Raw genomic sequence first — 27,788 nt, forward strand, 5'->3', positions numbered from 1 at the left:
ATCTTTTAAAAACAAGATTTATTCCTGTTTCTCTTAATAGAAGTATCACTTACATGATTAAAAATTTAATCCAGCTTCTTTTCAGCTCAGTAACATACCAGTGGTAGAGGGATGAGTTGTTTAAATGCCAATACTGTACCAGTGACTCAATTATAGTCTCTCACTTATGAAACAAATTGAGAAAGGCCACAACTGGGATATTGCCTTGAGTAGTTCCCAATTATCTGTATTTCACAATATTTTCAAGTTAATTATAATCAATTTCTTAAGTTACACCTACCCCAAAACAGGGCATTTTTTGTAGAAGGAAACATCAAAACCCCAAACTTGAATTTTGATTAGTTATGGGGTGAACTACATGTTACACACAAGTAAGACCCAGCATCATTTTAAAGAAAAGCAGTGGAGGAACCCCACCCCCCTCTTTCACTCATCCTCTGTTACAAGTTGTGCCACACAGCTATCCTCACAAACACATGCTCCCGCAACACTAATGGCAGTGGGAGAAAAAAGATTTAGAAGGGTTAAACCCACCTTTCCTGCTCTAAATAATTTTTCCTTCCATGGTAGCTTCTTTTTAAAAAGTAGTGTTGAAACAATGATACACTTGTTGGTGTGCAATGTGTGGTGACCCTATAAAGGGTCACCAATGTGTGACCCTATAAAGTCACAGCTTTCACAGTATCCCAAAATCATGGTCAATGTATACAGCACTGATCAGCAAAAGAACACTACACTTGTTCAGCAAATCTGACAAGCAGAGCTCTTTTAATCCCTGCACTCATGATCTTCTTATGACTGAAAAGAATAATTTGTGCTTTTAATAAAGGAAGCTTGCATACCGACAATACTTCCCAGCTAAAGGATTCATTTTTCAGCACCTATGATGAAAGATTTTTCAAAGTCTACACGGACCAACATCCACAGATTAATACTATTTTGACAGGCTAGCATTTTCCATCCTGTGAAGGCAGAAGATTTTGGTGATTCCCCTCCCCTCCGCAGCCCACTGTCTCCCAAAATGATGTTCCTGAGAATTCCCCACCCCTCAGGGACATGGACAGCTGCAGAGGGGAGAATTGCTGATAACCATACCCATCCTTTGAACAGCAGAAAACTAGCACATCATTAGTCTGCATGTATGCTACTTTGTGCAGCTCAAGGTACTTTCATTTAAAACTTGTTTCAGACCTATTGATTTCAAAAAGGTGGCTTGACTGCTGTTGATATTTAAAATTTATCAATGCTCTCACATTGAACTTGGCAACAACCCTTGTTAGAAGGTTACTTCTACCATACTCTCAGCAAGATAAGAATATCATCTTATTAAACATTACCACAAAGAAAGCTACTTTTCTGTGTGGAAAACTCCACACAGGATCAGTCATTATTTTCCCTTTGTAGAATAGGTTGAATAGATGCCCAAGACTTTAGAATGTAAAGCAAAAGCTTGAGGTTTCATGAAACTGGTGGATGTATTCCATTTTCTAATTGCTTTGGTTGAGATGTCGTCGTAGTCTGTGAATATTCCACTGTAGAATGGTGACTGACATCCACCTTAACTAAAATCTCATAGTATAAAAGATAAAACACAGGTGTTACTATGCCTACCACTACCATTATCACTACTGCGGTCCACCATCCTATTCCCCAATCCGCTCCATAATAAGGATCTTTCCGTTTGATGGATTTGCCATCTGGTTCAAAGCTTAACTGTTGGGTTGACAAGGCAGAAACAACTTCATTCAGATTTTCTCTTTTTGTAGCATTACACTTAACTATTTGTTCTATATCACGGTCCACTTCTTTCAAGAAGTTACCAACTGTCTCAGTGGAGAATGATTCAGGAGGTAATGATGGATCTGGATATTCTTCAGAGTACACAGTAGATGCAGATCTTGAAATCTGTCTGCTTTTTGGAAAGCATTGTGACTCAGTCAACAGGCTAAACTTCTTCACTGGAATTTTAATAGATCTCAGGGCAAAGAAGTCTTGATCTGTGATAAGATTATTCACTCTTTTGATATCTGCTACCTGAAACAGACATTTAAGATTGTTACAAAATAAATTAGTACTTTTTATTTTAAAAATATTACTCTTAAGTCAAATAATATGGACATTAGCCTTTCTCTCATGGAGAAAACACGAGTGCAGAGCAGTTATGGCAAAGGAGAAGGGGCAGACTAAAACAGAAAGGAACACTAGAAAGAAGCAGCCCTTTAGTGTTGATTCTAACTAGGACCTGCTACAAGAACTTTATCATGGCTGCAGGTAATGACACAGACATTATTTGGGAATACTTTGTAGGAAATCCATTTGCCAAGTAAAAAAAAAAAAAAGAAATTTCAGCAGATGTGAGCCAATGCAGCTCTGAGATGCAAGGCCTCCTTGTCAGAAGAAAGAAAGAATAAAATCAATTATGGAAAATAATTAGCATGGATTTTAATTTAGGAAGAATCTACTTTAACATTGCACCCCCTCCTTTGGCATTTAAGTAATGAACTTACCTTCTTAAAAATCAACCCACTGTCTTTGATTCTATTTGCAAGAGGTAACTGCTCTACCTATCTAACCCAGGACCTTTTCTTTGACTAACACTCCTCTCCCATACTGCTTTTCAAATTCTCCTCAATTTAAAGCAGTCTTTCATGTAGCATAGAGGGCTGCTGTTCAGAAAAACATGTCTAATACCTACTTAGTAACATGGAACTAGTCGAGTTAGTATACTTTACATTTATTACAGACAACAAACCCAGAATAAACTAGATGAGTAGAATCAAAGAATTTTAGTGCTGAAAGGGGCCTGGAGGTCTTTTAGCTTTATTATATACACACACTACACAATTGCTTTAAAGTACACGACCAAGTCTCCAAAACCAACAGTTGCACTGCCCTTTTGGGCAATATTCTTCCACAATATTTCTCCACTTGCCAAAGAAAGCGGCTTCCAGAAGTGTCCCCAGCATTTTAAAAAAAGTAGATTTTGTTTCATTTAAGACACTCTGGGTGTCTCAATGTGTTCACAAATCAAACAGGAGTAGTAGGCTCTGCCTCTGGAAGTGTTTGAATGTTTAAGATGTTTAACATCCAAAACCCAAGCAATACATTGTACACTCCTGCATTAGCAGGAGCTGGATACAGACCATTAAGTGTAAAACAACAACAACAAACCTCTCCCCATGGAGATAATCAGAAAGGGGAGGCGGGGAGAAGAAATAAGAGTACTCAGCCCTTTCTTTACTCCAGAATCTTCCCCTCACCTCATAAGATTTCTAAAAGCACCTGGGTTTAACACTGCAGAGAGAAAGGAGTGTGTGATTTGACAGGGGAAACAACAGGCCTTGTTCCCTCTCCAACTCAATTAAATGAAGCTTTTCTACTTTTAAAGGGCCTGTTGGGCTACTGTCACACACATCTGCAATGTATAACCTGTCCCAACTGGTAAATATCCCTAAGCACAAACATTTATCTGCAGGTCATTTTGATTCAACAGTTGTCAAGTGTTCCACACACATAAGTTTATTCAGGTGTGCAACAACCTGAAGGATTATTTATCTGAGACTAGAAAAAGACTAAAGAGGCACCTTTTAAAGTGCCGATCCTCTTCTATTTAGCAGGGGGAGAGTAACTGGCCCTACCCACCACCAGCACAGCAGACCTCCAGTGGTTGCAGCTAGTGGCTATCTTATGTTTCTTTTTAGATCATGAGCCCTTTTGGGACAGGGATTCATCTTACCTATCAATTATTTTTCTATGTAAACTGCTTTGAGAACTTTTGTTGAAAAGTGGCATAAATATTTTTAGTAGTAATAGATACATGTCCACACATGGAATATTTGTACAAAGCTATTACTTCATTCCACAGATATGCTGAAACAGCAGCATTAACACAAACTATGTTTTGGAACCTTCTGTGGCCATAAAAACTATTGCTATTAGTTAGAAAAAATGAATCAGAACCTGGGCGAATATAATAGTTGTTTCAACATGACACAATATATGATGGCCAGTGGGAAAGACATCCCAGGCTATGTCAAGCAACCCTCCAAGTTGTTTCAGTGGCACAAGCGATTAAGTAATCAGAATAGAAAGTTTTAAAATGCAGAGATAAAAAGATTTTCCCCTCCAAATGAAGTTCACTGGAAAGAGTTGCATACAGACTTACTGAACAACAATACTGAAGAGAAATTGCATTTAAGGTGTCTCCTTCCTGTATATCCTTAGTTATAAATACAGTATCATCCATCCTCTCTCTTGATGTACTTCTTCGGATTTTCTCCCTTCCCCTTGGTCGCAGTTCATACACCTCTGTTTCTTCTTCCAACGCATCACTGTCAGAACTGATACCATTCCCAAATGAATATACATGGCTAACCACTGTAGGCTGCACCAAAGGTGGGGGCTGGAAATTAAGGTTCTGGTTTTTTGCTGTCATTCTGTCAGGAGAATTCTAACAATAGAAGAAAAAAGACTAGTCAAACGTCATTCCAGCTTTAGCACTAATTTACATACAATATCTGTAAGTGATGAAAAAACAATGCTGAGCACTGTTTCAAGTTTCTACTGGGACTCCACACAAACGACCACTTGACAAGTATAAAATCTTCAGACAAAAGATTTAAATCAAAATAAGATATTCAACAATAAATGGAAAATTTTAGTTATAGCACCTACTATACAATGCTTTCGAGTTTTGGGAGAAGGGGGCAAGAATAGGAACTCTCAAAACTCTGCCCTGCTAACTGGGCAAAGAGGCACCTTTTACCGTGGTGATTCTCTTTATTTATCAGGGGGAGAGTAACTGGCCCTATTTACCCCCAGCACAGTACTTCCAGTGACTGTTGCTGGTGTCTGTCTTATGTTTCTTTTTAGAATGTGAGCCCTTTGGGGACAGGGAGCCATCTTAATAAATTATTTTCTGAATTAAAGCAGATTAACCATCTTAGTCAAAAGCATGAAACAAATATTAGATTTTCTGCTAGACTTCTCTAACATTTATGGTATGTTGTTTGAAACAGATACTTGGATTTGTAAGGGCAGGGAGCAGCCAGAAGCCCACAGACTTCTGATTTAGGGACTGGGCAGCCAAAGCCACTCCATTGTTCTTAACTATCTCCATCTAAGTCAGACACATATTCTGTCAGGGATCTCTACAACTACAGTCAGGGGTGTAGTGGAGGGTGGCGGGGGACACGCAGGGATGGAGCACAGGTACTTCTTTGCTTCTCTGGTTGGTGGGGTGGGCATGGCCATGGGGGCTGTCAGGGAGAGTGCCTGCACTTTGAATTTGCAACTACATCATTGATTACAGCCATGATAAACTACCACTATATATCACAAATAGGCATAAGGAACGCCAATAAACCTCCAGGGTTCATACTCTAACCCCAAAGAGAAAAAGTATGGTCTAGAGATTAGAGGATCCTAAGAGATCTAGGTACTGTTTCAACCTCCTCTACCATGACAATGCAGGGCTGTCTTTAGAGAGCCCCGGCTGGGTGCGGGGCCTGGGGTAAGGGGGGGGGGGCTTACAGTTAATTCTAATGGGGATTAAAAGAGCAGGGCCCAAGGCAGCCACCCTGCTTGCCATGCCCTAGACAGCCTGGGTGTCTGCCCAGTGAAAAAGGGGCAGAGCACCACTTCCTGCCATCAACTTTTCAGCAGAAAGGGCTCCTCTACCTTTAACCGCGCAGCCAGCAGAGAAACTTCCCCCAGCTTGGGCACTGCTGAACAAGCCCCCACAGCGAAAAACTGAGCCCGAAATCAGACCAGCAGCACTAGCAGCAGCAGCGCCCCCACAGCTGCCGCGAGGGCGAGCCCAAAGGAGCTCTGCCGGGCCGTCCCCCTTGGACGGCAGAGTCTGCTTCCTGGCAATCCGCCGCCGACTACCTTCTCGGGCAGCTCAGCCAGCTCTCCCGCCTCCAGAGAGCGCAACAGCCCCCAACCGTCCTAACGGGCTAAAGAGGGGCAGACTCCCCGCAGGCCAAGCTCTCCTCCCCTCCCCCGCCATCCGTGGGAAAGGCACCCACCAGCACCAGCAGCAGCGCCCCGGCTTTGACACGACTTGCCTCCCTCGCAGGTCATCTTTGCACAGGTGAGCCTTACTCTCCTCCCACCCCGGAGAGCGGCCGTGGGTGGGGGGATCGCTGCCTGCCAGCCCGCCTGGGAGCCTCGCCACAGCCGCCCAGGGACTACTAACTGCCGCCTGTCTCTCCCCCCCGCACCCCCCCGGTTCCTAATGGAGCCCGCAGCCTTAATAGCAAGAAGGGCGGCGAAGGGGGGCGCCTGAGCGGCCCAGCTGGCGGTACCTGTACCTGCCCCTCCGCAGAGAAGCGTCATGATGATCACGGCCGCCACCACTTCCGAGCCACTCCTCGGTTTTCCTCCTCGGTGGCCGGCCCTGCCCGGCTGAGAGCGATTCAGCGGCGCCGGCGCCACGTCTGCAAATTAGCACCACCCCAAGTCTGGAACTCTGGAGCCGCCAACGAAGACCTGACGCGCTCCGCACATGCCCAGATCGGTTCGGCTAGATGAAGACTGAGGCGCTGCTGCTGCGTAGAGACGCGGCTTTCTCTATGGCGCATGCGTGCTGTGCTTCGTCAGCGCGGCGTCTCTCCCCGCCTTCTTTCCGGAGCGCTGGAGGCAGTTCTGACTGGCGGGCAGGTGTGACGGTGCCTTATTGGCGGCGGTGTTCGGGTCAAAAAGGAAACCCGAAGCCTTTCTTAGACCGCCCCCACACACCCCCAGCACAGACACCCAAGCCATACTAAACTGTTTCCTAAACCATGGACTTAATGCATTTGGGGGCCGTTGCAGTACGTATAGACGACATCTGGAAACTAAGACACAGTCATACCGAGACATCCAGTAAGCACCTCACGGCAGTTGTGCGATGCTGGGTGACAAAAGGTCAGACACGCTGTGTGCTGGAGGCTGCTGGGTGAGAGACTGTTGTATCCTACTCAGGGATCTTTTGCAGTTTGTGTGTTTGGACATTTGTCCCAAGGGGAATCCTGCAGAGAGTTTGAGGGAAAGAGTCAAGATAAAAAGGGAGGGAGAAGAGAAAATGGAGTTGATGCTGGATAAAAGAACAAATCAATCCAGAATGTTCACTCGAGGCACAAACGACCAGGCTCAAACGATCATACTTTGGACATATTATGCGAAGACCCAGCTCCCTTGAGAAGTCCATAATGCTGGGGAAAGTTGAAGGAAAGAGAAGAAGAGGAGGACCAGCAGCAAGGTGGATGGACTCGATTACGACAACAATGAATGCACCACTGAGAAACCTTAAGGGCCAAGTTGAAAACAAATCATCCTGGAGATAATCTATCTGTGGGGTCGCTAAGAGTTGACACTGATCTAATGGGACTTAATCAATCAATCAGTGAGGAGCCTAATGGCACAACAGCAGGGGCGTAACAAGACTGGAGTGGGCCCAGAGAAAAAAATTTAAAATGGGCCCCTCGCTGATACACACACACAAACACTTCACATGTGACTTGCCTCTGGGGGGCCCCTCGAGGCGTGGGGGCCCCCAGGCAGCCACCTCCCCTTGCCTAATAGTAGTTACGCCCCTGCACAACAGGGAAAATGACTTGACTAGCAAGCCAGAGGTTGCAGGTTTGAATCCCCACTGGTATGTTTCCCAGCCTATGGAAAACACCTATATTGGGCAGCAGCGGTATAAAAAGATGCTGAAAGGCATCATCTCATAATGTGCAGGAGATGGCAATGGTAAACCCCTCCTGTATTCTACCAAAGACAACCACATGGCTCCATGGTCGCCAAGAGCTGACATCGACTTGACGGCACACTTTGCTTTACTGCATCCTTATACATTCAGGATTAAGAACACAGTGTCCAATTCCTTCAGGTCAAATTTATACACACACTGAAAGAGCTGGCTTACACCTTCCCTGTCACATCTATGAAGGCAATCCTTCATAGGATTGAAGGCAATCCTTCATATGAAGCAGTGGTGGTGGCTGCTTCTTGGGGTGGGGTGGGGTGGGGTGGGGTGGGGGGAGGGAGCCAGGGCTAACCACAGGCTAGGCTAATAGTAGGCAGGTCCAACCCTAAGTTAAAAATAAGTGAATCACCAGCACATGGTTTTTTCCATCTGTAAAGTTGTTTACTTTTCTCAACCAAAGTCTCCATCATTCACACCAACATTTGGTAGCTGGCTATTTAGTGCTAAATCCACCCCTTGGTTTGCTGTGAGTAAAGGAATCCTGCCCGTAGAGTGGTTCATGCTGAGTGTCTGTCAGTGTGGAAACTAGCAATACCCTCTCGCTCTACAGTCTCTGTACCTCTTTCCCTCAGTAGCAACATCCTTCCTTCCATCAGCATTGTCTCCATTTCTTCCCCTCCTTGTAATCTCAGCCCACTCCTCCTTACCCCATGCAGGACTAGGCTAAGAAGATCAACTGAAGTGGGAGTGTGTGTTCGAATCTTGAGCACCTGTTTGCAGGTAGCACCTGCATAATAGGAGTATGCATGAACTGAATTTTGCAGTTTGGTTCAAATTCAGACTGATTTTGAACTAAACCTCTGGCCCATGAACTGGTTCAGTTGAACCAGCCACCCAGTCCATTCAGCCGAACCAGTTCGGCAGTTCAAGGGGCTATACTTGTAAAGGGGGATCTGGTGGGGATTCCCCTTTACAAGCAAAGGGGTGGGGGAATCATTGAAAGGTTTTCTAAAGGGCAGCTGGGGTGGCGGCAAGAGGGCACCTTTCTTACTGGTCCGTCGGTGACCGCTACCGCTTCTCAAATCCCCCTCGTGCAATCTGTGTGCAGAGCTCCCTTCAGCAACCCTCCTGCGAAGCAGCAGCACAGCTCTGGTCTCTGTTGGAACGGGCAAACATGCAAATTTCCAATCCTAACCCCACCTATCTGGGAGTAAATTCTGTTGGATTTAAGTAATGCTTCTTTCTGAATAAATATATTTAGGTTTGCAAATGAGTTGCCTTCAATCTTGGGCATAAGTCTCCCTGCAAACTGAGCAAGAGGTGCCTTTTTAAAGTGGCGGTTCTCTGTATTGAGCAGGGGGAGAGCAACTGGCCCTATCCAGCTCCAGCACATTATCCCTCCAGTGGCTGTTGCTGCTTGTGTTTATCTTATGTTTCTTTTCAGATTGTGAGCCCTTTGGGGACAGGGAGCCATTTTCTTTTTTTTACATTTCTCTGTGTAAACCACTTTGGGAACTTTTGTTGAAAGGTGGTATATAAATATTCGTTGCATTTGCATTCCATGGATGCCCCTCAAACTGTTGAACCAATCCTTCACAGACCAGGCTTGATTAAGATCAATCGCAGGCCAGACTGCCTCTGGTCTGGCAGGATACCTCCATGCCGCCCGCTTCAATCCCCGCTTGGCCGCCCCCTTCAATCCCCCTGCTACCCCCTTCAAGCCCCCTTCAAGCCCGTTTCTTCCTTAGAAATCGGGTGGCAGGATACCTCCCTGCCGCCCCTTTCCCTGCTTGGCTGCAAAAGGCTTCTTAAAGCCTTTTGCAGCCAAGCAGGGAAAGGGGCGGCAGAGAGGTATCCTGCCACCCGATTTCTAAGGAAGAAAGGGGCTTGAAGGGGGCGGCAGGAGGATTGAAGGGGGTGGCCAAGCAGGGATTGAAGCGGGCTGCAGGGAGGTAGCCTGCCGCCCGATTTCTCAAGTAAATACGGCGCCCGCCAGAGTTGGGAAAACGCGGGAGGGGTAAGTAAAGCCCCCCCCCCCGCCCTTAATGGAACCCTCCACCCTAATCCTGCTGAACCGAACCGCCCCGTGTCCGGACCGGTCCGGAGGCCTGTAGAATGGCCTCCTGACCGGTCCGTGCACATCCCTACTCACTCCTCATTGCTTGAAGGTTGATTTGGACTGCAGGGCTAGTTAAACCCAGTTTTTTATTGAGGCTGCTGCTTCCAAGGTGAAATGCATTTCACTTTATCATTATTATCCTCATCCCTAACTTGAAAAAAATAAAACAACCACCCCTAAATACATTTAATGGCATTTGCTCACATTTGTTTTGCCTGACCTCTACCTTTCCTCCTCTCCCTTCTCTTCTTTCTCTTCTGTAATTTATATGGTATGCTTCTCAAGACAGATCTATCTTTTAACTTTGATAATCTGCTTTCTCTCTGATCTAATTGTACTGCTTTTGTATCTGCTGCCTTGGTTTATATTATTTGTATTTTTGTAAGTCAGTGTGTTACAATGAATATGATGAACAAAATTTCCCAAAGCAATTTACAAAGAAAGAAAGAAAGAAAGAAAGAAAGAAAGAAGGCTCCCTGTCCCCAAAGGGCTCAGAATCTACCAAAGAAACAAAAGATAGACACTAGCAACAGCCACTGGAGGGATGCTGTGCTGGGGATGGGTAGGTTGTGATTTGATGTGTTTGAAGTGTTTTTGTTGGATGTTTTAATGTTGTGTTGTGAACTGCCCAGAGAACAATTTGTTATGGGGCAGATAAATAAAGTTGGTTATTTTCTTGTGCCTAATTTATTTTTAGATTGTTGTGTTTCATATTGAGACAGAAGGGCAGGATAATAAATGATTTATTAAACAAACCACAGTATACAGGGATGGTGCCTCATAATAATACTAATATAAGCTGAATGTTGTTGGCTAATATATTCTTAGAAAATCTGTTTTGATTATAGGAATGTATAAACTTTTAAGCAACCCATCTTGATTGATTGATTGCATTTCTAGACTGCTCCATCAAAAGGCTCTGGACAGTGCACAAGTTTTAAAAATATAAAAATAAACACCATTTAAAACACACTGCTTAAAACAATATAAAAACAATTTCAAAACAATTCAGAACCATTTAAAACCAATTAAAATACTTTAAAACAATTTAAAAACCTTGGAAGGCCAGGCCAAACAAGTATGTTTTTAGGGCTCTCTTAAAGGCCAACAACGAGCCTAAATTACAGATATCTGCAGGGAGTGCATTCCATAGGCCAGGAGAAGCTACAGAGAAGGCTTGGCTCTGAGTCGCCACCAGACCTAATGGTGGTAAATGGAGACGGGCCTCTCCAGATGACCCCAACATGCGATGGGGATCATACAAAAGAAGGCACTCTTTAAGGTAGTCCAGACTCAAGCCATTTAGGGCTTTAAAGGTGATAACCAGCATTTTGTATTTTGCCTGGAAACATCGGTAGCCAGTGCAACTGTTTCAAAACAGGCATAATATGTTCTCTCTGGGTTACCCCAGAGACCAGTCTGGCTGCTGCATTTTGAACTAATTGAAGTTTCCGTACAAAGGCAGCCCCATGTAGAGTGCATTGTAATAGTCAAGCCTGGAGGTTTCCAGCTGATGCACCACTGTTTTGAGACCATTCTCTTCAAGGAATGGATGCAGCTGTCGAATCAGCCAAAGCTGATGGAAAGTGCTCCTGGCCCTAGCCTCCACCTGAGATACCAGGTGAGGCCTGGATCCAAGAGTACTCCCAAGCTGCATACCTGTTCCTTCTGGGGGAGTGTAACCCCATCCAGCACAGGAAGATCTAGCTCATCCCTCAAATTCCAATACCCCACAATGAGCACCTCTGACTTGCTTGAATTCATTTGTGAGTGTCACCAAGGAATCTTGGGGAATCTGTTTTTAAAGTGATGGCTTTCAGCCACAGCAGTGAAGAAAGTGGAGCTGTCAGTAGCTAGGAAACTGATGACCCAGCCTTCATTCAGTGTTGTTGAAAGATTGTTTTGTGGCCCCCAAAGGTGATAGTTTGTCAGCTGTCTTCAGCACCTCCAGTGGCAAAGCTGGATCATGCCACATAGTATTGTAGACATATCTTTAGCAGAACATTTATTTACTGTTCTATTTTTATACCACCTTTCATAAGGCATCCCAAGGTGATTTACAAAAGTTAAAATACAATAAAACTCCATAAAAATCACATTTAAAACCTTAAAACCAGTTAAACCTTAAAATCAGCAAATACCAGAAAACACCAAAAAAACACCAGCCATACAAAAAAAAAAAAGATAAACAGAAGCAGGAAAGCTGAGAAACTTGGCAGCCCTTAAGGGGTAAAACCTGAACAAATAAAAATGTCTTCTGTTGTTTTCTAAAAACAGCCACAGATGTCAGAGAGCGCACATCCACTGGGAGAGCATTCCAGAGCCTTGGGGCAACAAAAGAGAAGGTCCTGTCCTGCGTGCACAACAATGTAGCCTCTCTCAACATCAGCACATGGCACAAAGCCCCCACACCCCCGATGACGTTGTTGGGCAGGCAGAAATCCAAGGGAGCAGGCAGTCCTTCGGGTATCCAGGGCCAAAACCGGTAATTAATTTAATGGCTTTAAAGGTAATAATCCACACTTTGAATTGGATCTGGAAACTAGCTGAGTGTTATCTGCATATGGACACTTCAGTCCAAACCTCCTGATGAACTCTTCCAGTGGTTTCATGTAGATCTTAAACACCATGGAGGACAATACTAAGCCTTCCAAGACCCCAGAGGCCTGAGAGTAAAGTTCCCCAGTACCACTTTCTGGAACCTTCCCCCAAGAAAGGACCAGAACCACTCTAATGCACCATCCCCAATCCCTATTTGAAACAGGCCAATAATTATCAAAGTTGGTGGAATCAATGGACAGCTTTTTAAATAGTTGTCTTACCACTGCCTGCTTGAGGCTCGATGGCATCTTGCCTTCCTTTAGTGAAGCATTAATAACTGGCTCTAATCACCTACCTATTCTTTTCCTGAGAAATTATACTAGCCATGAAGAGCAAGGGTCCAGAGAGCATGATGTTGCCCGCACACTGCCTAGGATCTTGTCCACTTCCCCAGGCGACACTAACTGAAAAGAATCAATCACCATTTAACCAGATGGTTGCCGAGGCACATTTCCTGGAGCCACCAAAATCCTGGAGTCCAAATCAGTACAGATATAAGCGACTTTATCTTGAAAATAACATGCATACTGGTCATAGTGGGCTTCTGATGGTTCTTTGCCCAGTCACATGGGGGCCTGGGTCACATGGTTCTTTGCCCAGTCACATGGGGGCCCAGTCACATGGGGGCCTTTCATGTGACTTTGTCACATGAAAAGCTCCGCTGGCCTACACTTGGCAGATGCAATAGGGGTGGAGAAAAAATGTTTATTTGCTGCTGTTCCCCATGGAGTAGTCCATAAAATGGGCTCTAGCCCATGTTCGGTCAGATTAGTTACGAATTTTCCTATAGCATTGCTCTAGCCATCCAAGCTGTTTCATTGCCCTAAGCTCCAACGAGAACCAAGGAGTGGAACACAGGGGCGTAACTATAACAGGGCAAGGGGAGACAGTTGTCTGTGGGCCCACTGCCTTCCCCCCCCCCCGAGGCAAGTCACATTATTGTCCCACAGCCATGCACCCGCTCGGGCTTCCTTCAATTGTATTCATCCTCCAAAATTGATGTGAATGTTAAGACCTGGAGCTACCAGAACAGCATGTCTTTCTCTAGTACCATTAAATGACTTGCATTATCCACAATGTACAAAACCTTTAAAAAAATAATTTAGGATTATGTTCTATTGTGGCACATAGGTGTGTGTGTGTGTATGCTTTTTGTTACCACTATATTCAGCCTCATTTAAGATTTCTTTACTTCATGAACTGAGCTTCAGTGAGTGGGGGGCCCATTTTAAAATCTTGTCTCTGGGCCCACTCCAACCTTGCTACACCCCAGGTGGAACAGGCTCTACCAAGACGGAGAGGACCTTTAGGAGTGACCATGTCAATAGCCTGGGCTTTCTCCACATTCCAGACATTCACCAGGGCCTCAACAGAGTCACTAGTTCTGGACACTGGACACTCCCCAAGGGCTGTCTGGAAACTGAGCAGATTCATAAGTCTTGGGGGGCGGACCATTCTAATTGGTCCACCACCCTGGGCTGGAGAAGGCCTGTAACAGGCTCAAGCTGGGCCGGAACCAGCCCAGGAGACTCAGGGATCAGGGGACCCTGTGCTGCCCTCCACCCCAGCCATCACCGGCATGACTTGTGAGTACTTCTGTTTAATCCTCTCTACAGTTAGGAAAGCCCGCACCCATTTTCCAGTAAAGGGGAATCCTCACAGGATTCCTCTTTTCTGGTAGGGCTTCAAGCCAGTCTGAACCGGGCCCAGTTTGGTTCGAGGCTGAGTCTTCATGCCAAGCTGGCTTGAGTGCGATCTGGCTCGCACATTAGTAGTGTGTCCGAACCGGTCTGGCGGCCATTCCAAAGAATGGCCGAACTGCCGGACCGGTCCGGCCCTGCCTGGTCTGGGTCCGGGTGGGGGGTATACCTTTAAGGGCGGGAGGGCTTGCTTAGCCCTCCCGCCTCCTTGCCCCCGCCAGCGCCCGTATTTTCCAGTATAGGGGCGCTGGAAACCAGCCGCCCCCCCCGCTGCCGCGGCGGCGGTGGCGAAAGAACTCCCAATGGTACTGCCAGCCCTCCCGCCCTCCCTCCCAGCTAGCTGCCCGCCCGCCCGCTCACCTGTTCACCGCTCACCCGATAGGAAACGAGAGGAGCTCCGGCACAGAGCTCCTCTCGTTTGGAAGGCCTCTGGCATAATGGTGTTTTGCGCGCGCGCACATGCGCGCGCCGCAAAGCACACCGTTCGCCGGAGGCCCGGTCTACCCGCCGGGAAAGGGCCGGGTAGACCGGGCCTCCGATCGCTGGGTAGACCAGGCCTCTGATCGCCGGAGGCCCGGTCTACCGAGCGATCAGAGGCCCGGTCTACCTGGCCCTTTCCCGGCGGGTAGACCGGGCCTCCGGCGAACGGTGTGCTTTGTGGCGCGCGCATGTGCGCGCGCGCAAAACACCATTATGCCGGAGGCCTTCCAAATGAGAGGAGCTCTGTGCCGGAGCTCCTCTCGTTTCCTATTGGGTGAGCGGGTGAGCGGGCAGCTAGCTGGGAGGGAGGGTGGGAGGGCTGGCAGTACCATTGGGAGTTCTTTCGCCGCCGCCGCGGCAGCAGGGGGGCGGCTGGTTTCCAGCGCCCCTATACTGGAAAATACGGGCGCTGGCGGGGGCAAGGAGGCGGGAGGGCTAAGCAAGCCCTCCCTGCCCTAAAAACAAGGCCCCCCTTCGGTGCCGGTCCGGACTTCTCCGGACTGTGCACATCACTATCGCACATCCCTAGCCTACACTGTCCGTCCCACCCGTAATGGCCTGCCCAACTCCCATCACTATATCTACCTCTGCCCACCACCCAAGAAATAGCAGCACCCCTGGTTCCCTGCTCTCCCAGGCACATGGTAAACACCACAGATGAGTAGAGTTTTAAAAGGCAGAGTTTAGTTAGTACAAGGACTGTACTCACAGGGAAAGAAACCTACAAGAAGTCCAACAAAAAGCTAAGTCCCCTTCACACACACACACCAAACCTGCACACACCATGATGTGTTGCTTGGTGGGTGGGGCTGCTGCTTGGAGAGGCACATTGTTATCGCCACCCTCCTTGCAGGCCCCAGGTGTCCCCCAGTGATCCAGCTTCTGTGCCCCAGGCTACGAGCCTCAGGCTATTAGCCAAAGGCCAAGAGCCTTTTAAAACCACCCAATTTTAAATTATTGGGTGGTTCAGCCAGAGGGGAGGTCAAGGTGAGGAAATTCCAGCATTTCTTTTCTCTAGACAGAAGCTACACACTAGTGGGTCAAATAAGCATTGCTAGCGTAGCACACTTCCTCAGAGAAAACAAAGTAAGGGGGATTTGCTGTGACCCTGCTACACTCCTTTTGGTAACCATTTGTACCTAGTGACATTTTCCCATCACTATACAAAAGCGTATATTTCCAACTTGATGAGCAGGACAGTAGTTGCACAGCTCATGAATACTAATGGGAATACTGCCTTTCTCCTTCCATATGTAAATTACTTCACTTATCCTAATAGTGTATATTAAGTGAGTTAACAGGGTCAGTATTAATCATTGCATGACACTTGTATGTGAAGCTATAGGAACACTGTTCATTTGCCTTTCGTTATCTGTTTGCTTGGGCTTGAAAACAGAAGTTACAAATAAGAAACACATTAGGCAATGCCAGTAGTACCTTCAGGCAGGATGGACTGATTTAAATCAAAGCGATTTAAGTAATAGATTTAAATCATGATAGAAATAATCAAGAGAAAAACCTGATTTAAATAATTAAATCGAGTTTCGCACTGCTTGTTCGCATCTTTCTTAAGCAATGGTGCAAACCTGATCACTAAAATATATTAATGTATAACTCAGTATAGCATTTGCATCATCCAGGAAGGTATACTTGATGTAATTTTTTAGGTAACTTGATTTTGAATCATTTAGGAAACAGTACTTGGTAATTATTTTTTGTTTTTGTTTTTAATGTAATTTATACCTTTACTCATTATCTGTATCAAGCTGTCCTGCATCTTGTTGTTGCACTTGAAAAGTATTCTTTTTTAACCAGGGAAGGCATTTCTTCAACATTATTCCTAGATAGGGTCTCTCTGATGCCCAGAAGCCATGGCATTTCTTCTGTGACAAAGTGTGGAGGAATATAGGAAGCCGTCTACTGAAGAACATCTTCCTTTTCCCCCTTTCCATTGGCTGACATCTTTACTAACAAAGCACCATGGTAGCACTAGTGCTTCTGAAGAGTTTCAAGCTAATGCTACACTGGTGCTATAGTGTGTGTGTGTGTGTGTGTGTGTGTGTGTGTGTGTGTAATTTTTGTGACAATTGCCCTAAGCTCCAAGGAGAACCAATTTAGGAACATAGGAACCTGCCATATACTGAGTCAGATCATTGGTTTATCTAGCTTAGTATTGTCTTCACAGACTGGCAGCTTTTTTGGTTTTCTGGCATTTCCTGGAAGCTGCCTGTGTTTCCTGAAAATATGTCCCTGAAGCTGCACATGAGCACTTCCCAGGAGACAGAGGAAACAGTGGAGCTGAGTTAGTTGGAATTTTCAGAAGCACCAGTGCTTCTCTCATTGCACTGGTGCTTTGTTAGGGCTGCCTATGGTTAGGGCAGCCATTATTTCTTTTTACTCCAACTTTTTTCCTATATTGTTTTTCTGTCTTAACTTCTCTGCCTTGGCCTAGCACCATATTAACAATAGTCCTACTATCCAGCCTGAGTCTTTGCACATGGGACTTTCATCTGCTTAGAAACAAGGCATGTACACGGAATGGATTCTGCCTTTCATTTCAAGCTGAAAACAAAACACACAGTGGTCAAAACGTTTCGTTGAAACAGCAGTCAAATTGGCTGTTTTGACTAAACAGACTTGAAACATTCCAAGTGTTTCAGCCATAGGGAACAATGGGGAAAGGCAAAACATCCCATTGTTCCCCATGGGTAACTCCTAGGGACACCAAAATGAATTGGGTGGTAGGGCATGATGGGTGCTACCACTGCCCAATCCACAAAAGAAACTTTAAATAAATTTTTAACCTTTCCCCCAAACCCTCATAGGATCCTATGGGGGATTTGGGGAAAGATTAAAATTTGTTTAAAATTGCCCGCTTGCCCATTTATTTTGTGGGTTGGTGGTAGGTAGCACCCATCATGCCCTACCACACAACCCATTTTGGAGACCCTAGGAGCTACCCATGGGAACAAGGGGGTGTTTTTTGTTCCCAATTGTTCCCTATGGCCGTAAAAGGTTCGCATTGCAATTTGCAATGCATTTTGCAATCCTGCCTTGAAAAACACTGCAAACCCTTCTAACTTGGCAAAGAGGCACCTTTTAACGTGGTGATTCTCTTTATTTAGCAGAGGGAGAGTAACTGGCCCTATCCACCCCCAGCACAGTACCTCCAGTGACTGTTGCTGGTGTTTGTCTGATGTTTCTTTTTAGATTGTGAGCCCTTTGGGGACAGGAATCCATCTTATTTATTTATTATTTCTCTGTGTAAGCCGCCCTGAGCCATTTTTGGAAGGGCGGTATTGAAATCGAATAAACAAACAAACACACAGTAAAAGGGAATCTACCCCTCCCAACATAGACCACACATTTAAAACACAATCCAAATATGGTCAAAAAACAATCACTGACTTAGAATCCACTGCCAGCCACAGTGCCTGTGCTGCAGTAACATCATTGGCACAAGTTGCTAACGTGAATTGGTGGCCCCCAATTTTAGCTAATCTGTTTACTTCAAGAAATAATACAGGTATCTTCCCTGCCAAATGGAGAATAGCAATAGTGGTCCTGATCTTTAAACGGGGTTCTCATCTTGACCTGTCTAATTATAGGCCCATTAGCCTGCTTTTGGTGGGGCAACGTATATGCCCTTTATTTGTTATCCAAACTTGAAGCATGGATTTCTGATCAGCAGATCCTAGGGCTCAAGCAGGCAGGCTTTAGAGCGGATTGTTCCACTCTTGACCACTGTATGATTTTGAACCATCTAGCATGTAAATATTCTAGTGCTCCCAAAGGTAGACTGTTTGCTGCTTTTATGGATTTAAAAGCTGCATTTGATCTTATTCCTAGGGAATTATTATGGTCCAAACTTGGGAAATCCTCGATGGACAAAAGATGGTTGTTCCTGATTATGCAGCTCCATGCCAATTCTTCCATCTGAGTCAGATATGCTCCCAGTGGGGCATTAACTGATTTAATTCCTGTCACTCGTGGGGTCAGGCAGGGTTGTGTTCTGGTCCCTTCTCTGTACAATATCTTTATTAACGATTTAGCGCAGTGTTTAGGATCGGTGGATTTGCATGCCCCCAACTGGCCGATATTCGTGTGCCAGTGTTGCTATATGCAGATGATGCGGTGATTCTGTCCCAGACCCGTCTTGGTCTCCTTAGATTGCTAGGAGCCTTTGCCTGCTATTGTAATGATAATAACTTATCTATTAATTATGAGAAATCTAAGGTCCTGGTTTTTACTAAAGCTAGGAAACTTTTACAAGTGGGTGGTAAACAAGGAAAATATTGAGCAGGTTTATAAATTTAAATATCTTGGTATACATTTTCAATATAATCTTAACTGGAAATCTCAAAGATTGTATTCTATCTCCATTGCACGTAAAACCCTCAATGCTCTCTTGCAATTTTACTATTCCAAAAGAGGCCAGTATATACCTATGGCTCTCCAGGTTTTTCGAGCAAAGATTGTAGCTTAATTATTTTATGGGGTTCCACTCTAGATTCAGGGAGTAACATCTGAGATGGAAAGGGTTCAATAAATCTTCCTTAGGGCTATTTTTGGGGTACCCAGATATGTACGTTATTCAGCATTATGTTTAGAGTCTGGATCCCTTACTATTTCCTCTAAAGCATGGGAGCTTACCGTTATTAAATGGATTAAACTTTGCTTGGAATATCGGGAGCCCTCCTACTTTTGGTTTTGATGGAGGGACTCTTTCCCAAGCCCTTGGCTGTCATACGTCAACTAAAAATTACTGCAAATGGGTATCTCCTTCTGAAATTCTGCTTATGGGAATTGAGAAGGCAAAGGATATACTTTTACAACAACTCCATGATACTGAGCATCAGAATCTTGTTTCTTGGGGAAACAGGACCTGTTCTCCTTTATTCCTTGGGATCATGCCCCCTTCGGGGAATAGCGGTGCTAGTTATCTAGCTTCCCCACACTTCTTAAAGTTTAAGATAGCATTTACTAGGGCCCGTATGAATGTGCTGCCCTCAGCCCTTTTGGAGAAAAAATTTGATAAGGGATTGCCAGACTCTGGCTTATGCCCTTGTGGAGCAGGCCTCCCTGAAACAGTTTCGCATGTGTTGTTATATTGCTCTCTTTACTGTGATACCAGGAAAGAACTTGTATTCCCTTTGTTAGAGCAATTTCCAGGAAGAGCCGACCCCTTCTGTTTGAGGACCAAAATAATGAGGTTACTAAAGTGGTGGTGAAATTCTTTTATGTTGCTATCAGATTAAGATCTCGTTTAAGATCTAATTCATAGGAGCTTACTGTTTTATTCTGTTTTATTATGTTTATTATGTATAATATTTTGTTTTAATGCTTTTTATGTCTTTTGTATATCCTATGGCTGTAATAAAATTGACTGAATGATTGATTGAAGGTCCTCTCTCGCACACAATTATATGACTCCTTATGTTACGTCCTAGCACTGCAACAGCTGCCACAGCAACACCTTTACTATCAGCAAACATAGCCATACGCTTAACTTCAACTTCAACCGCCCTGAGCCATTTTTGGAAGGGTGGTATAGAAATCGAATAAATAAACAAACAAACAAACTTCAGCCACAATTGACTGAGTACAACTTACAATGCACATTGCAGAGCAGATGCATAAATTAATCTCAAGGCCAGACATGGAGCTCATCACAGCAATCACCAAGAAATAACACACATGGAGCTGCCACATTTCTTGCCACAACACTGTCTCACAAACCACAACCGCCCTGAGCCTTTTGGAAGGGCAGTATAAAATTTTTAATAATAAATAAATAGATAGATAGATAGATAAATAAATAATAAAACTCAAGGAAAGCAGGCAGCCACGTTCTGCCTTTGTCAATCTGAGATCCAGCAAAACCAGACAGTTATAGCAGCACAGCATATTGTATTCAGTATTCAGAAAAGAAAATTACAAAATCAAACCTTCCTCGATTCCCTCCTCCTCTAATGATGTTTCCTCCTCAAGAGACTATAAGGGCTCTCTGCCGCCCAGACCCTTTGAATACATTTTGAATTTGAAATTCCATTCAAAGGTGTTCCCCCTCCCTCCTCTCTCCCCCAAGCCAATGAGGGCAGAGTTGCTTATGACAACACTTGATAATATGCTAATAAGCCAACCAAGAAGCAAGGAGATTGCAAGCCAATCGGAAGCCAGTGCCAGAAAACCAATCAGCAATGGAGGAGGCCTCCAAAATGGCACTCAAATGTTCTGATCAAAATGAGGATGTTCTGTTTTGAGCTCAAAACAGACCCTTTATTTTGAGGGCATTCTGTTTCAAGCATGAAACACTTGAAATGGCCTGTTTCAAGCTCAAAACATTTTGCACAGCCCTATTAGAAACAAAAACTGAATGTCCAGACAACGCCAAAAGCAGGAGGTGGTAGTTATGGAACATTGCCGGGCAGACTAGAACCACTTTTGTGAGATAATGTCCATGTTTGATTGAAAGTAATGCCCATGTTTGATTGAAAGATAACTCAGTGAGGCAGTTCCCACGATCAGTGGGAGCCGCCTGGAGAGGGTTAGCGGAGAGAGCTGGCTTAGCCCGCTCTCCCCGCAGACGACCAAGCAGTCCTCCAAGCGGTTAACCCACTTAAATAACCCTCCCCTAAACCCAGGTTAGCAGAGGTAGCGCTCCGCTAACCCAGGCTCTATGATTGGGAGTTGTTGCGGTGCGGCTCCGCGGCGCAGCAACTTATGAGTAGACCCCCCTACTGGGAGGCTTAAAAGCAGCCTCCTGGCTCGGGGGTCTCTCCAGCATGCCCTGCGCACTCGTGCAGGGCATGTTGGAGCTTCCGAGGGCTATGCAGCCCCCGATCCCCCTAGCCCCTGCCGGCTCCCTAACGGAGCCGGCAGTCGTGTGGGTGGTCGGTTTGAATGCCTGGAGCAGACTGTTTGGTTATCTGCGGGGAGAATGGGCTAAGCCCACTCTCCCAGCTAACCCTCTCCAGGCGGTTCCCACTGATCATGGGAACCGCCTCTAGGTGTAAGTGTTGCCTGTTTGTGACAAGATTTAATCTTAACCATGTTATTTTTAAAATAAAAAGTGTAGGCCAACATCCTGATTAATGACATGCTGGTGCTGTGTGAGATGCGCCAATGCTGCTGATGGTTTTAACTGATGCAAGACGGGCACTCGCATGGGGAAGGGTGTGTTCAGTGACCTCCCCTTCCCATCTTCAGGGACATTTGGGGGGGGGTGACACAGAAGACCTGCTGTACTAAACCTGTGCACAAACCTTGGTTTGTACATATCCCTATATGTAACTTGCTCTTAGTGCATTGTAGTGGTTAAGTATTGGTCTTCTGGAATCTGTGGTGATAAATATTCCCAGGAAAATAGTTCAGTATAATGAAATTGCCCTCTACTGTTCATAGGCCTAATTAATAAGTTACCTTTATGGTCTGATTGCTGCTGCAAATCTGCCACACATTGACTTGCCCTCACATTGGACTGGTTATACATGTGTAGTATTTGCTGATCACTTGGTAATCCAATTTATGTGCTTGTTTGCTACATGTGTCTCCTTTCTGTACAGTTTCTGATACTACTGTGGGATGTACCCATGTGATCCAAGTTATCCATGACCAGGATACAGGCTAACATTGAAAGAGAGGAAGAACGTTTTACAAATTTTAGATTGTGAGCCCTTTGGGGACCGGGAGTCTATTCATTCATTTATATGTAAACCGCTTTGGGAACCTTTGTTGAAAAGCAGTATATAAATATTCGTTGAACGTTTCATTTGCACGAAGAGGGAGGAGCGAGTTTCGGTAAATCTCTTCTTTCTGCTGTTCCTGAAGCACACCTCCCCCACCCCACAAATATATCTCTGAGAGTCTCCCAGTCCTCAAGGACATATTTTTTGGGAGGCATTTGGGAGACAGCAGAAAGAAGGGGGTATCCCTGAAAATTACTCTTCCGCATTACACAATTGAAATTTTCCACTCACACAGCATTAGCCGGGATCGTACTCAGTGTGATTACCACATCCATACATGTTTAATTAATTATTTTCCCCTGAAGTGTATAAATAAAATGTGTTTGTTAAAAATAATATCTTAAACTGAATCATTTTTGTAATAATTTGTATTTTTCATAAAATTGTATTTAAGTTTTGCATGTGGGTAAAACACTGGGTTGATACACATCAATTTAATTTCCAGTGATAACACACAGAGATGTCTGCAAATGTAAAAATCAATTGCTTGCTTCAATATTTTTAAAGCATTTGTCAAAACACCCTAAAAGCTTCAAAGTGAGGCTGTACCTAAGTGGTATGTTCTAGAAGCTTCCCACATCTGTGCAACATTTTAAAGAGCTTTCCCCATGCATTTTAAAACAATTTGCTCCTCCCCCATTCTTTTGCACTCTTTGTCTTTGTATTGGATGGATTTATCCTTTATACAAGACTGGCAGAATGCTTCAGAAGCCCTTGGGTTCTCTTTCACAGAATCAAACATGCTCATGCTGCTATCTTATGAGTAGATTCTCCATAAAGGAGAAACACCAATGTAGCTCATCCCACACCAGTAAAGAGTTTACAAGGTATCAATATGTTTAACATGACAAAATGGATTTAATGGGAAGAAACAAGGAATTTGTTTCATTAGTCTTGTCCCAGCTCCCAAATAATAAATCTTAAAAGCTTCAATATTGATTCAATGACATGAATGGCTGAATCATTCTGGAGGGGCCTTAACAAGCAGACAAATGCTTCCATGGTTACCCTGCACTATGCAGTGTGGCTGCCAAGCATTGTTAGTTTCCTCCCTCTGCTATTGAAGAAAAATAACAAACCACAGGGAAGCGCCACACATGGTGTGCATTATCAGGGAGCAACTTAAAAGATCAAGATTTGGACAGTCTTACACAGATTTCAGAGAGTGCAGTTTCTCCTGATTTTATTTGGTGTACACAAAGAAGGAGCGCTGTGACATATGTTCCTCTTGGCCAAATGGAAGCTTTTTATCATTTGCCTTATCTATCCCCCAGAGTTGAAATGATGCATCGTTTAGGGGTTTTTTGATGGCCAAGATTTGATGGCTATTTCAAACATTGTGCTTTACACCAAAAGTAACTTTTATTATTGAAATAGTCATCCATAATAATTATTTTTTGCATCTTTAGAAGTGGACAAGATCAAGTTTTTTTTAATTTACAGTATTTATTAATTTACAATATTAATTTTAGTTGATTAAATAATGAAACAAATCTTGATTCAATCAAATTCCCATCTGTGTATTTATCATATATGCATTGGCCTAATTTTTTTTAAAAGGCTATGGAATACAGTCATGCTGGTTATTGAGCTTGTGTATTGATCTAGTAGTACAAAACATTTGCATTTGTTAAGAAAGAGCTACATGGAAAATATATATGAGAAAAGACATATATCAGGACCACTGATCCAAGCAGATATGTAAAGAAAACAAGACATGTTGTTAGCTAATACAAGTGATATGACAATGCACTTAACTGAAAATGTAATTGCCACTGGTTGTAAGTTGTATTATCCCTAGGGCCAGCCCAATAAATGTTGTTGATGCCTAAAGCCAATGGCTCATTCTCCATAGCAAATATTTAATAAATAAGTGAAAGGAATTCCCTGCTGCCAGGAAGAACTGCTGAACCTTGTCAAAACCACAAGCTGACAGTTGTAGTAAAAGAAACTACTTTCTTCTTCTTGGGAAGAAACCATCTTAATGGGAAGTTTGCAGGATCCTATATTACACTTACAGGGAAATCATATTTGGATCTTGGCTTTACAATGGCTGCCATGGATAGAGCAGTGCCACATGCCGCAAGGCTATAGTGGGAGGAGGCCTTCTGATGAGCCTTCAGGGGAAATGCAGCATGCAATTCTGGGGGATTGTAAATTACTGTCTTCATTGCCTCAGATAGTTTTTTCTTATATATCAGTTTCACAGATAGGAACACAGGAAGCTGCCTTATACCGAGTCTGACCATTGATCCATCTAGCTAAGTATTGTCTATACAGACTGGCAGCGGCTTCTCCAGGGTTGCAGGCAGGAGTCTCTCTCAGCCCTGTTGTATAGCTGAAAGCTCAGAACCTAGCCTAAATATGCTCTAACATGCCATATTCCAATGTTCCATATCTGGGGAGCCTAATTTTCATATTATGCAAATTATAATTAATTATGTCAATTAGGCATATTGCATTGTCCACCCGTTGCTTTGTGTTTGCTACTGGAAACTACTTCAAAATTTTGGGAAGAACTAGAGGAACCATCTCTTTATCTACAGTATTTGTTCATACTGGGATTTACTTATGCTTTCTTCTTATACTAGTGAATTTAAGCCCGTTAAATTAACGGGCGCTAGTAGACCGCTATTGTGGCTCGCTCTTTGGGGCTGGCTGTTCCCTTCTCTCTCCTGCCCCACTCTCCCTCCCTCCCTTCTGCCCCACACTCTTGCCTCTCTTCTCCTCCCTCCCACCCCACTTTCTTGCCCTTCCTCCCCCTCCCACCCCTCTCTCTCACCCTCCCCTCCCTCTCAGCGTACGCTGTGGGCGGCCGGGCGGAGAGTTCCGCCGCGAAGAGTGCCGCCGCCACGGGTGGCTGGGCGGGCGGCCGGGACCGAGAGTGCCGCCGCCGGTGCGGGCGGCTCGGTGGCCGGGCCGAGAGTGCCGCCGGCGCTGTGGGCGGCCGGGCAGAGAGTTCCGCCGCCGCCGCCAAGAGTGCCGCCCGCCGCTGCCGCATCTGCCCTCCCCGCAGTCCCTCCATTCCCGCGGCCGCCGCTTCCGGCCTTCCCGTGGCCGGGCCGGCCATCCAGCCAACATGGCCGCCTGGTGCCTGCGGCCGTGTCTTCCTCGGATGTTCTAGGCATGCACTCCGTGCATGCCCAGAACGGCCAAGGAAGACATGGGCGCAGAGACACGGGCGCACACCCAAGCCTTTTATTATAGAGGATAGCAGCAAAGCTTGGGGGGGGGAGAGATGTAGCAAGTTTCTGTGCCCTGTATCATCTTGGAAGGAGGTAACTCTTTAACAGTCATTTAATAGTAGGACTTAAAAACAAGATCATCAAAAAGTCTATAATTTTTATCACATAATTTTTTTCCAAACTAACAGGGATGAATCTACAATTGAGCAATCATGTGCAATGAGCACAGGCTGCCACTAGGGAAGCTACATCCAAATTTCTAACTTAAATCATAATTTAATTGCTCCATAAGAATCAATGGGGAACTCAAAAATATTAACAACTCCCGAATGGCTGGGCAGAAAGCTCTGAAATGTCATGTGGTATTCCTACATGACTGTAGGATTAAATGTGTGAACATTTAAGGAGATCAGTCCACCTTTTGATTTTTAATTATATTTTAAGTAGAAAATAAGCCAAAGAACAGGTGGGGCAAAACTATTTTTTGTAGAAGAACTACACATTTCGAGGTGTAACCGCTTGCTCAGGGGACTGAGGAAGTGTAAAAGAGACAAAGCATACAACTAAGTATACATTTAATAAGATACAAGGAAACTTTAGAAAAAAGGACACCAAAAATCACCTTTATAAAAAAGTTAACCTATAAAAACACTACAAAACAAATGGACACTTACAAAGAGAACAAGAATAATAAACTAATAAAACTGGAATACTAAACAGTGATGTTAAAAAACTAACCATGAAATGTAAAAACAAACCAAAAACCTACTGTAGAAACAATGGGGAAATAAAAATACAAAGTAGCATAAAAAGTATATAAAATACTCACTGTTCTTTTTCTAGCAAAGTACAAAAATTTATCTATGATTGTTCAATCAAAGATCAGGCCTCCTGTTATATAGGTGTGCCTAAACGCCCAGAGATGAAAGTTTGGGGCGATGTACAAATGTAATAAATAAATAATAAATAAATAAATATAGGCTGAGGAAAGTACATATGCCACAAATATGTACTTAATGGAAAGTACATATTAATTAAGGGAAACACCAATATCCTTGGAAGTCTGCACACCTAGTTTTCAGTGAATGGTCTGAATCTGAAAAGGCCGGTGGACTAGAAATTGAACCAAGCAGTACTTCCTTTAGCAATAAATGGCCATTTCCTGCAACTAAAGATACCCCCACCCCATCTAGTTCTCTACACAAATCTGTTCCCATGCAAGACAAAGGTGTATATTTACTTACCTTACATATCTCTTTTTCTCTTGACAGAACAGATAAATTGCAGTTCCTTGTAAACTGGAAAAATTACCTTTCAGTCTGCAAAACAGTAATAAAAATGGTCATCAGTGTTTAACCATGATAGATGTCTTCTTGGTTGTTTGAAAAGGCTGGGGGATGGGGGAGTAGAAAAGAAATCAAGTAGCCATTTGCTTTGACAAGAAAGGTCTTATTTCTCAAGGACTTACCGCCATGTTGGTGGTGACCACCTGTAATCCTATACACTTCCTCCTTCCTGAAACAGTACAACGATGTGTATCATCGGACTTTTTGTTATGAGTTTGTTGCTTTCTTAAACGGATTGAAAACCATGTATTTCAAGCCAAGTAATTTCCTGCTGATAAAGCATATTGTGATGGTGTTGCCTCTTATTCTCTGGGATATAAACCAAATGGCTGCTTTCCTTAACAATAAAACACTTACCTCTGTGTTGGTGATGTTCATATCTGAAACTTTCTACTTCCCTTTTTCTGAAACAGTACAAGCTTTGTTCCTTACCTTGCATTATTCCTTACCTTATGTCACGATTTTTGTTTTGGGGTTTCCCCCATTAAACTTGGTGGAATCTATGATTGTTTCAGCTTTTCCAGATTCCCAAAACCAAGGCTGACTTATTGTTATCCATTTGTCTGTAGTTTCCAGTTCAAGGTGCTCTATTTCCATGGTGAAGATTCTTCTCCAGGCAACATAGTATCTTCTACCCTACTATCTCTAGAATTAAGCCTTGACAAAGATTATTTACAGAGCAGTAGTGGCTAGTGAGGGTGGTGGTGGCAGGACGGCTAGAGGCACCTTAAAAATAAATTAGCAGGTGCTTACCAGCGTTACTGCAGCACCTACAAACTGTCTCAACAAGCGGCGCTCCACCTGGTATCCTGAGCAGGGCAGTGGTGCTCTACCTGGCATCCCACGTGGAGCAGCAGCGTGGCCCTGGTCTCTGCACAAGCACCATTTGCATGGTGTTGCTTACCACTCATATGGC

At 44.4% G+C, this 27,788-nt stretch overlaps 1 protein-coding gene across 4 annotated transcripts; it reads right to left on the minus strand.

The window, feature by feature from the left end:
* On the minus strand, window positions 1–27,634 carry LYSMD3 (LysM domain containing 3). Of its 4 annotated transcripts, none has more exons than XM_053304054.1 (4): window positions 26,995–27,634; window positions 26,771–26,845; window positions 4,166–4,450; window positions 1–2,034 (listed from the first exon to the last, which is right to left on the minus strand). In XM_053304054.1, exons 3-4 carry the CDS (start codon window positions 4,433–4,435, stop codon window positions 1,459–1,461), a joined length of 846 nt encoding a protein of 281 aa, XP_053160029.1. In that variant the 5' UTR covers window positions 4,436–4,450; window positions 26,771–26,845; window positions 26,995–27,634; the 3' UTR covers window positions 1–1,458. The 4 variants fall into 4 exon arrangements, with proteins under 4 accessions (XP_053160029.1, XP_053160028.1, XP_053160027.1 ...); XM_053304053.1 differs by lacking the exon at window positions 26,995–27,634 and adding an exon at window positions 6,857–7,013 and having other exon boundaries at window positions 26,771–26,815; XM_053304052.1 differs by lacking the exons at window positions 26,771–26,845; window positions 26,995–27,634 and adding an exon at window positions 6,309–6,717.
* Window positions 27,635–27,788: the final 154 nt, after the last annotated feature.

The sequence above is a fragment of the Hemicordylus capensis genome, chromosome 2, assembly GCF_027244095.1.
Source record: "Hemicordylus capensis ecotype Gifberg chromosome 2, rHemCap1.1.pri, whole genome shotgun sequence".
Taxonomy (NCBI): domain Eukaryota; kingdom Metazoa; phylum Chordata; class Lepidosauria; order Squamata; family Cordylidae; genus Hemicordylus; species Hemicordylus capensis.